Below are 11,341 nucleotides of genomic sequence, written 5' to 3' on the forward strand. Positions count from 1 at the left end.
CGCTGACAGTCTTTGAACCATTTGTAGACCCTGGAACACTGGCACACCCTGAAACATCGACAAAAATATGGTTTTCTGGTATTAAAAGAAAAATTGAACAAGTTTAATAATTCGTACAGAATGGAACGTGAAAAGTGCCTTTATAGAATACTTTATACATTATGCCATTACTTACAGAGACAGTACTGCTTGGTATAGAGGCACAAGACAATGCTGCGCTGGGTTGGTCTTCAACCTGAGAAGGTCTCCTGACCACACTAAGATTTGGCTTTGCTGCAGCAATGTGAGAGCCAGTAAATCTTGGTTTGGTAAATCAAAAATGTGAGAAGACAGAATGTGTTATAATAGCAAGAATTACGATTTATATTAATATTACTATTTTAAGTAAATGCAGGTTTTTAAAAACATTTCTTTCTGAATAGAAGTGTCATCCATATTTATTAGCAGTATTGACTCCTGAAATTACTACAAAGTATTTGCATGATGGAATAATTGTTAATGTGTACAGTTAATGATAGCCAGCATCTATGTGGTATGTTACCTGAGATTGAGAAAGAAAGATAATGTAGCTTTAACACATGAGAAGTATTGAGAGGGATGCCATGAGGGACATGAGTCTAGTCTCAAGAGAGAAAGCAAACAGGTTACATTCTACATTTATCCTTGACCATGTGACTTAAACCAAATCTGAGATATTCAAACTGACCATTCAGCAGACAACAGGTGCCCCCACTGTACAAGAGGGGTGACAATTAGTAGGTCTCAGCCAGCATCTCATAGCATTCTTGCTTTTTCTTTTTTTCTTCATCTTACGTTCTGAACTTTCTTGAATTTTAATTGAGCACATTCTTAAGTGGTATTATTAAAAAAGTTAAATAGTAATTCTTACCATTGAAAATTGTGTTGCAACTCTTGCTTCCACAGGTGCAGTAGGCTGGGGCCGGGCAGGGGCATGGGATGAGGCTGGGGGTCAGGCTGACTCTGCTCCATGGCCTTCTTTGCTGTTTCAGCATCATGAGGTTCTTCCACCACCCTTTGTGCTGGTCCAGTAGAGGCTTAAGACGAAAAAAAAAAAAAAAAAAAAAAAAAACCCTTAATACATAATTCAGAAAGAAACCTTTTCAGTAAATATACTAATGATACTAATAAAAACATGCATTTCAGCACACCTCCAAGCAAGGTTTTTTGGCCACGAGACAGCATCTGACATTTCTCTATCTGTAAGCATTATAACAAATATAATGCACAATACAAGTGAGTCCCTTAAGAGAGCATAAAATACTTCATTAAATTCATATATTTATTCATTCATTCATTCATTTCTAGGACACAAGTCCCATTTATCTTATATATAATGTTACAACTGGTATCTCTATTTAGAGGAGAAAGATACAAGACAGGAACATTTCTTAAAATACCTGCAACATTACATAAATGTCTATAAACAATTATTACACACTCTGGTTTGCCCTGTTGAAAGCCATAACATAACACAACCATCACATTACATCGTTCAAATGAATGGGACCAGGTAAATGTTTGTTCTGAAGCCTGATGTGTTGTTCTCTTATGCAAATACACTAAACCAAGATACTAATAATGTTCGATTACGATTATTTTTTATTTTTATACATCTATAATGCAAAGGTAACAAACACTCACCCATTGACAAATCTCGTACCACTTTTTATGTCGAACTACGCGACAATGACCCTTGTCATAGGTCACAAACTTGAGTAATTAACCTTTTTTACCTCTGACACGCCCCCTGAGGATGATGTCATTCTTTCGTACACCTTCGGCACGGTTCGGCAACTTGATTGACACCTGACTAGAAGCGCTGACCCCTCCACCTAGCGGTGAGACGCGGAAACGTGCCGTCGAAATCCCCCTGCTCTCTGATTGGTCAAATGTCACGAATGTCAAGATAATGTTATAAATTGCGCTTTTTGATTGGCTGGAAATGTTAAGGCGCTTCGACGCGATTGGTCCAAATGTCATAGCGCTTCGATGCGATTGGCTGCGCAGTTCGACATTGCTCAACATTTCTGAAATTATGTCGGACTATCCTTCGTCAGCTAGCGCTCAGGTCGCAGTCTCCTCTGGAGGCGTGGGTTCGAATCCCACTTCTGACAACAAATGTTTTTGTTTTTTTACCCTTTTTTCTTCGAAACGACGAGAACGTGTTGTTGTTGCAAGCGAATGTGTTTCCTCCGATCTATTCCATAAAAGAGGTTGACCGGAAGTTTATCATCCTTGGTGTTTGTTTGGGAACGGTGTTACACCATCTAAAACCCTGTTAACAAGTACTGTAACATTACTTGTTATTTTATTGTTATGCAAGCAGCGTAGACTATTTCCACTAGTACAAATAAAATAGATACATACGTTCATAAATGCTACATAATAAAAAGAAAAGTCAGCTCACACATTTCAATCGCTAGATGGCGGCGTAATTCATCACGACTGCTTTTCACATCAGTTTGCCAGCGCGAAGTCACGAAGGAATGAAACATGGCGGATTCGGTTGGGAGACAGGTTGACAGCATCAACCACGCTACAGGTAAAATATACAGACTGAAGCTTTGTAAACCCGAGCTGTTAATTAAACATGTACGTAAGCAGTCGTTTATAGTCGTTAACGGAGAGCTCGTGTTGCTGCTGCTTCACTCTGCCATGATGACACATGCACAGTGGAAATTACATCATGCGGTTCTTGTCATTTTGAACTTGTATTGAAATCAGACTCATGCTACATAGACACGGTTGCGATGTTCCATATTGTTTGCATGTGTTACTGGATGTGTCTGCAAGACGAAGTCAGTCTCTGTGGAACATTCTTTAGTTTGGTAAAGATCGAATGAGCCAACATGATGAAATAACTTTGTCGAAGCAAAGACAGTGTCGAGAATTTCTGTCACCAGAGACATTCATTCAAATGTATACGGACTTCTCAGTAAATTAGTATTTCCTACCACTAGTGTTCATGCAAACAAAGAGCAGTTTTAACTTTGAATATGTTTTAAAAATATATGTTTACGTGTGTCACAGAAGAAGATGAAAAGAAGCAAGAAATTATTCGAGCTAAGGTAGGTCAAGTCTCTATTTTCTATAACTTCAATATCCATAGTTTAATTAATTGTATTTTAATGTATAAAATGTGTTTTTGTTTGTTATTTATAAAATATGATGGCCATAATGGCTGTCTCAATCCGTAGTGACCTGCCTTACCTGGACAGCATTTTGGGAATTATAGCCACATTCTCAACAGACATGCACGGTGCCTAGTTGCCCAAAATGCAGACTAGCTTTTAAGAGACATTTACAGTGACACCGGATTATTTAAAATCATGCAAACTGTGATTCCCTTCTTTTAATTTTATCTATAGGGTGAAGGTAAGGAATTGACCAAAGAAGAAAAGCAGCGTCTTAGGAAAGAGAAGAAACAGCATAAAAAGAATAAAAAAGATGATAGGGGTCCTCCAGAGAAGGAGAAAGAGAAAGCATCTGTACCAGCTCCTTCAAAGCCTGCCACACAGAGCCCAGCACATAAAGGTACTGCCTCAGAATAATTTCTGCATCCAAAGTTGATTAAAACTAATGTAATTATGGTTACATTTTAGACTGGATATACAAACATTTATTTATTTTATATAATATTTCTTTCAGATCGGATTAATAGTAAGACTTTCAGAGTTATCTGTTCTTATTTTTAGGATAGAAAGATGTTAATATGTAGTATTTGGTCCAGACCAAAAAAAAAAAAGTCATCCGTTTCATTCTGGTTTGCTTACAGCCTAAACTAAAGATACAAAACAAAAGACACAAGGATACGGTGACACCTGCTTGGAAAACTTTTGAAATGTATAATTGGGTCAAAACAGCAGGTTGAATTCCTCTGTTGGACACACAAATGAAGCTCTGACCCCCCGAGGAGAAGAGCAAGACATGCTTGAGCAAAAAAATAGTTTCAGTTGAACCACACTAGAGTTTGTGTGGAAGCGCACAGCTAGCTTTGTCTGGTGTGCACCAAGGTTCAGATGGCAGGGTTCACACTTACCTAAATTAACCACACTAACAAAGCGACCACACCGGAGTTCATTTTAATGGAAGCAAACCTGCCGAGTAAACACAACTGTAAGTTTAAAGTCTCTTTTTTTGGGTGCACTTTGATCTCATTAGCAGCTCCTGTGCCTGTAAATGCATCTGCATCTGAATCTCCTGTGGCTGCAGAGAAGCCTGCAAAGAGCAAAGCAGAGCTGCGAGCAGAGCGTCGGGCAAGGCAAGACTCAGAACGGGCATCAAAACCGGGCAAGAAAGAAGTGGGGCAGCAGTCCACCTCCAGCAAACCTAAAGCTACCCCCAGTGAGCTTCAGCCAGGTAATTCACTGCTTCATAAAAGGTTATTCCAGGGTGGGAAGTTTGGGCATTCACACACTGGCCCAATTTTTTTTCAGCCATTCCTATGCTTTTAAATATTTTTTCCCCCTAATTCAAATATTTTATAAAAATCCATTTACAGTGTCTGCATTTAGGGAGAATCTGTGACTGAGCAGGTTTGCCATTTTTTTCAGTAGTGAAAAGGTTACCAGAGCACGTTCAGGTGGACGACCCTGCTGCATTGAAGAAGCTGGCCAAAAAGCTTGAGAGACAGCAGGTGAGACAAAATCAATATTGTCATGCTTTGCCCCCTTGTCTGATTGTGGCCAATTGGCAGATGATGGATTCACCCAGGTGATTTCTGAGATCCAATTTGCAGCGTTTTTAACCCTGGTCCTTCCGATGTCTTACAGAAGTCAGGGCAGGGATGCAGTTTAAATATAACTGGAGTCAAGGTCTGGCTCCACACCTTTGTGTGCAGTGTATTGTTGAATATTTTCTATTTGTGATGTGTGTTTTTTTTTTATTCTTGGTGATAGTTATTGACTCTTCTTGGCTTTAATGTCTGCTGGAGGTGATTTCATAGTGATTTTTGTCTTTTCATTGTGCACATGTGATGAGCTAGATGTCCTGTGTGGGTGAACTTTTGAGTGTTTTTTTTATTTTTTTATTCTTTATTTATTATTTTATGTTGTTAGGTGTAGATCTATAACACTAGAATAAAGCTATTAAAGTCCACCATGGAGCTCTTCTTCATTTGTGCACATTTGTGTCATGTATGTTCTGTTGCAGCCTCAGCTCTTGACCTGAGGAGGGAGGATGTGACCTTTTAGAGCATTTATCTTTGAGGGGAAAAAAACAAAAATTCACGTTGAATGCTGTTGTTCTGCACTTCTCTTAGGTTCCTTTGAGGTCTGATTATGGTTACAAGGTCAGCCTGTTCTCACATCTACACCAGTACAGCCGAAAAAAACCCTCCCACCCAGCAAATCAGGTACTGTAAACATTGTATCTTCTACATTAGTTATAATTTTGCCTTAGTTATATTTTTTTTCTCCCTTTCTCTTAATCTTTTGACAAGTCTCAGTTAGTCAGGAGTGACATTAGCAGTTAAGCTTGTTTAACCTGAATGATATAGTTGGTTGATTTATTATTTGGTATGGTTTATTTTGTAGCATCCCTGTCACAGCTATTCACCCATCCATTGTTCGGTTGGGCCTGCAGTACTCTCAGGGCATTATAGCAGGATCCAACGCTCGATCTGTGGCCCTACTACATGCCTTTAAACAGGTAATGCACAATAAGCCTATGACATGCTCAGAAGTTCGTCATTTATCGATTTAATCAACATTTAAATCATTTTTGAAGGTTATTCAAGACTATAGCACTCCTCCAAATGAGGAGTTGTCAAGGGACCTTGTGAACAAGCTGTCGCCCTATATCAGGTTCACCTTCTTCCTTGTGAATACTGATATAGACATATTTGATTTGAACCCTGATCCTACATGGAAACAGATGTTTAACAAACGCCGCAAATGCTCTTCACACCTGCAGTTTTCTCAGCCAGTGTCGGCCGCTTTCAGCCAGCATGGGCAATGCCATCAAGTACATCAAGAAAGAGATTTCAAATATACCCAATCAGTGCAAAGAAGAAGAGGTATGATTAATCACAGTCACTTTAGAGTTTAGAGACATTTATATACAATAGGATCCCTTTGAATTTCTAAAATAAATGTTTTCTCAACAGGCGAAAAGGAGACTTCAGGAATGTATTGATAGTTACATAAACGAGAAGATCATTTTGGCTTCTCAAGCCATTTCTAAGTACGCTATCGAGAAGATAAGTGATGGAGATGTTATTCTTGTTTATGGCTGGTAAGATCTTTCGGTGAATTGACGTAATCCTGTAATAATCTGGATTATCTCATTCAGAAATGCCTTTGTCTTATTTTAAAGCTCTTCACTTGTCAACCACATTCTGTGCGAAGCCTTTGAAAAGCAGAGGAAGTTCAGAGTCATAGTTGTGGACAGTCGGCCCAGGCTGGAGGGCAGAGAGGCGCTGAGGCGTCTGGTGAAGAAAGGCATCCGATGTACTTACGTCCTCATATCTGCCTTGTCCTACATTCTGCCTGAAGTGAGTCATTCCTTTCAGTAAAGCTTTTTGCAAGCATCATTTTTAGCTCATGAGTGATTTTGTAAAAGTCCCTTATGCTCACCAAGGCTATTTATTTGATTTAAAAAAAAAAACACACAGATACAGAAATATTGTAGAAAAATATAGCAATTTTAAATAACTGTTTTAATATTTATAGGGGTGCTCCGATCACGATCGGCCGATCGTTATGCGCATTTCGTCAGTAAAGCCGGTTATCTAATCAGCGGTTAATTCCATCAGGTGCGTGATTTCACATAGAGCAGCTGTTACTACACAGAGCCGTTGTTAATAGAGAAGATGCGCAAATCCACTTCATTTTCAGCGTTTTTTGGCGCATCTTCTCAGTTAACAACGGCTCTGTGTATTAACAGCTGCTCTATGTGAAATCATGCACCTGATGTAATTAACCGCTGATTAGAAAACCGGCTTTACGGACGAAATGCGCATTAACGATCGGCCGATCGTGATCGGAGCACCTCTAAATATTTAATATTAATAATTTATAAACGTGTTGTTGTTTTTTGTCACTTGATTTTTTTTATTTTTGACGAACAGAATGTTAAAAAAAACTGCATTTTTAAAATAGAAATATATGATAATTGTCTTTACTGTCACTTTTGATCAATTTAATGCATACATGTTGAATAAAAGTACTAATAAAAAAATAATAATAAACTTTTGAACCGTGATATGATTGCACTAAAGTTAAACTGGCCTTTATGTTGTCATTAAAAACATGCTGAATCAGAACTTGGACTTTGCTCTCTTTATTTCCAGGTATCCAAGGTATTTCTTGGTGCCCATGCACTTCTTGCCAATGGATACGTGATGTCACGTGTGGGAACTTCCCAGATTGCCCTGGTAGCAAAGGCCTACAATGTACCAGTGCTGGTCTGCTGTGAGACCTACAAGTTCTGTGAACGAGTGCAGACGGACTCTTTTGTATCCAATGAATTAGGTAACTCTGTGATGTTTAGCTTGAATGGTGAATTGACTATTATTTTATTTCGTAAGTGACACATATAGGTATTTACACACACACACAAATAATTTTTTTTTTTTTTTATATACAGATGACCCTGATGATCTGATTGTGACCAGAAATGGGAAGACCCACCTAGAGAACTGGCAGACTGTTAAATCCCTGGGGCTTCTGAACTTGGTGTATGATGTGACGCCACCGGACTTTGTGGACCTTGTGATCACTGACTTGGGCATGATCCCCTGCACCTCTGTGCCTGTGGTACTGCGAGTAAAGAACGTAGATCAGTGAAGAACAGACAAACACGGTTCTGCTTCCCTCTGCATCCGCACATAAAAAGAGTCTGTGCACATGGGGCTTATACGTATCTATGAAAAGGAACAAAGCCACTGTTTACATCCTTACTGGTGGTATCTGTTTCAACTCCATCTAATGAGATTTTCTAATCAGAAAATTCTCAAATTAGTATTTAGAATTGTCGTACACAAGATCCACGAAATTGTCTGTAAAGCATTTCATGCTTTCAGTTTCGGCTCATCATGGTGCTCAGTGCATTAACATAAACATAAGAACAATCATCCTTTTTGGATAGTTGCTCTTGCCGAAGTCCTTTCATAGATATGAAAAAGGGAAACAGAACATGGTGCAAATGTGTGTAAGACCATGCAGAAGCTAACTATGTTGCATAAGGGGTTTTGTTTATATATATCAAAACCTTGGAAATGCTACAGAAAAATAAATGGGTAAGATTACAAAGAAAAACTAGTTTTTTGTTGGCTATTTCTTTGTGATATTGTGACATCTTTATTTTAGTTGCCAAGGTACATGCTTAATTTCATACCACAATACTACATTCTTGGCAAAAACTCACAATGTAATTTATGTCAGTATTCTACTGATAGTGTGTCCGTCTATATATCTCATATTAGCAGATCAAACAAATTCTCTTTTACACTTACACTGCCAAGAAGAAAAACATACAGTTGTCAGTTATGAAATATGATATCTGTAAACAGCAAGTGACAGTAACAATCTACATTTTTCACAAATAATAGGTCCTATGACATCCATTCCCCCTCTTTTTAACCTATAATTCTTCAGAAAACACTTCATCTTTAAAATATAACAACACAAAATATTTGCCCTTAATAATCATTGCTAAAATATCTCAGTGTTTCACTTTCAGATGTTCAGAGTTAAAACATCTGACCTCCAAACACAGTCAGCGAGGTCAGTCTATGGTCAGTTTTCTCTTTACAAACCAGCCTTGTCAAGGCTGTGAAAATGTGTCAGTATTCATGAAAGCTTTTGTAAAATGTATAAGTAAAAACATTTAAGGGCAATGAGGTTCAAAAGAAAGTGAAGCGCACACAAACTACAAAATTATCCATTAAAAAATTGTCATGCAAATCTGCTTTGGGCAGGTTAAAAAAAAGAAATCCCAATGTTCAGCAGATGGTTAATCGTCCAGTGTATGAAGCTGGTTGGTGCACTGCAACATTTTCAATAAGCTTGATGCACTTTGTGGCTCCACTGTCAGTCCAACGGTCAGTTTTCTTTAGAAGTCAAATGTTCTTGGCCTTTCGTCTTTGTGTGAACCAGAGTAAAGATGAACCCACAACTGTCGATCCGGTTAGTATCCCAAGCACCTTAAATACAGGAAACTCCCCCTGCAATTGTTAAAGAACAATAAACGTGTGCAATAAAGGAGAAAAGGCCAGTCTGTTTGGAATGATTTGAGGGGGTCTCACCTGTCTCATGCACTTGTATCCATAGAAATCATGTAAACAACTACACTCGAAGAACCCTGGTCCGTATGGGTTGCAGAATGAGTTTTCAGGGCAATCCCAGGCTGAAGACACAAACCATAATCAAGAAATGCATTGAAATACATACATTTTGTAGACTGAGATCCAAGGTCTTTTGGTTACTTACACATCTGCGCAGTCTGATTGCAAATATTTTTCTGTCCTTCGCAGATTCTGGCATTGTTTTTCACTTCAACCTTCTCCCATGATGCATTGCCCCCTGGACACTCCAGTTTAAAGGGTAGTAAACTAAGTAAAGATTTGTCAAGTTAACTTGTGTTAGCTAACTGTGTTAGTTTAAATCAGGGATTTTCAATCTTTTAGATCTTTTATGGACCCTGTGGATGAATATCCTTGTCAAAGAGACACCCGTCCGAAAACGTAAAAGACACCTTTCTATTTTCATGTATAAGGACCCAATTTATAGTCTACCCAACCATAAATATGCATAAACATTTTTTTTTTGTTTGTTTGTTTTATCAGTAACATAATCTTTCCCCCACTACACCGGACTGTTAGATCTATTATTTATTTATATAGTTTATTTGTTTATTTCAATGTTTTTATTTTAATACATTATTAATAGCTTATTATAATTATTGTTATACTTGTATTAATTTTTATGATTTTATAATCTATTTTACAGTTTTTCACTATTTTTATTTCCATGGACCCCCTAGCACTACCTTGCAGCCCCCCTGGTCCCCAGACCCAAGTTGAAAATCCCTGACTTAAATGTTTTACACATAATATACTGTACAGTGCTCATGCAAAACTTACAGTTGGCTAAGATTGCTGAAACCCTGAAATATGAAATCGCTCAGATTGGAGATCGGGTTGTTGGAGAGATCGCTGTGAAAATAAAGAATGACAACAGTTAGATATTCAATTTAAGTGCTACAATGACACATGCAGGTTATCATGACAGACCTGCTCTCGTACATACATGATGAAAGCTGTGGATGAATTGTACAGGTGCTCTACACGACTGATGGAGCAGTTCGCCAAGTCCAACCTAAAACAGCCGTACAGTTAGATTATATATAATCATAATTTAATAAAATGAGGAATATTAGAAAAATTTTCCTACCCTATAATGGCATCTACATCGCTGGTTTCATTTCCAAAACAGCAGCGTCCTCTAATATGGCCTTTTGTTTGGCAAAAATCCCAGACAGGACTATCTTGCCGTACAGTCCCTTGACACATTTTACATAACTAGCAAAACAAAAAGGTGAAAGCTTTTAAAATATTATAAAACAACATGCATCATTTTACTTTACTTTCCAACAGTGAAGACAGATGAAAACAATGTAACTTATCTACCGTAGCATGTATTATTATTTCATTACAGTCATTTCGAAAATGACTATAGTAACGTTATCTGTTACATTGACTGAATTCATTTGACATGGCGAACTGTCTCACCTGTGCATCAGTATCCTGGCTATCGACATAAACATTGAATAAAACAATAAAAACAGTAAATGAATACACAATAGATGCTGTAGCGGCTGCTGTCATTTTCGCCAAAAGAAAAGTCATGTGACTCGATGATCATGTGACGTCTATAGTCGCGACTCCATTCGTGACCACCAGGCGGCGCAAATAATGTGCATTTCTCACTAGAGACGAAACACTTTCAAAAACACCAGGTTGCTTTTACACAATTCACGTCATTGAGCTGATATAGATCTTTTTCGACATTTATATTCAGTCTGGTTATTTAAAATAACGCACATTCCACGAATACGGATTACTTAAAAAAAAAAAAAACATTATAGGCACAAATTCTTTGTTGCTCAATTCATTAATGTTTAATTTACTATTATCAAACATAAAGTTAAACTCCAATAACAACAAGTTGTTTGGCTACAAAAGTGTCTTTATCCTATGTGGATTTTGGATTGCCCCAGGTCAGAGAAAGAAAGAAAGAAAGAAAGAATTTTTAGATTTTTTTATTTTTTTTATTTAAATTATGCCCTATTAATTTAGGCAACTCTATTAGTCATTTTG

General features: G+C 37.7%; 3 protein-coding genes across 3 annotated transcripts in view; 2 read left to right on the plus strand and 1 right to left on the minus strand.

The window, feature by feature from the left end:
* LOC113063237 (serine/threonine-protein kinase MRCK beta-like) overlaps positions 1–11,341 on the plus strand; it is a 492,601-nt gene that overhangs the window by 352,178 nt on the left and 129,082 nt on the right. The gene's annotated exons all lie outside the window — the stretch shown is intronic.
* Positions 2,500–8,098, plus strand: LOC113063244 (translation initiation factor eIF-2B subunit delta-like). The gene is given in 14 exon segments (XM_026233496.1): positions 2,500–2,563; positions 3,052–3,089; positions 3,390–3,555; positions 4,183–4,380; positions 4,575–4,657; positions 5,282–5,347; positions 5,349–5,374; positions 5,556–5,670; positions 5,749–5,825; positions 5,935–6,037; positions 6,128–6,255; positions 6,337–6,514; positions 7,313–7,493; positions 7,609–8,098. Coding segments are annotated over 14 exon segments (1,608 nt in total). The 5' UTR covers positions 2,500–2,514; the 3' UTR covers positions 7,809–8,098.
* LOC113063252 (all-trans retinoic acid-induced differentiation factor-like) lies at positions 8,298–10,904 on the minus strand. The gene is made up of 7 exons (XM_026233506.1): positions 10,754–10,904; positions 10,416–10,543; positions 10,272–10,340; positions 10,106–10,177; positions 9,453–9,574; positions 9,269–9,369; positions 8,298–9,187 (listed from the first exon to the last, which is right to left on the minus strand). Exons 1-7 carry the CDS (start codon positions 10,868–10,870, stop codon positions 9,083–9,085), a joined length of 714 nt encoding a protein of 237 aa, XP_026089291.1. The 5' UTR covers positions 10,871–10,904; the 3' UTR covers positions 8,298–9,082.

Source organism: Carassius auratus, chromosome 45, assembly GCF_003368295.1.
Source record: "Carassius auratus strain Wakin chromosome 45, ASM336829v1, whole genome shotgun sequence".
NCBI classification, from domain to species: Eukaryota; Metazoa; Chordata; class Actinopteri; order Cypriniformes; family Cyprinidae; genus Carassius; species Carassius auratus.

Coding starts and splice junctions, on each gene's coding strand:
- LOC113063252 (XM_026233506.1), bottom strand. CDS start 10,870: ATGACTTTTCTTTTGGCGAAAATGACAGCAGCCGCTACAGCATCTATT. Junction 10,544..10,753: donor GCCAGGATACTGATGCACAG/GTGAGACAGTTC, acceptor TTGTTTTGCTAG/TTATGTAAAATGTGTCAAGG. Junction 10,178..10,271: donor TCATCCACAGCTTTCATCAT/GTATGTACGAGA, acceptor TTATTTTCACAG/CGATCTCTCCAACAACCCGA.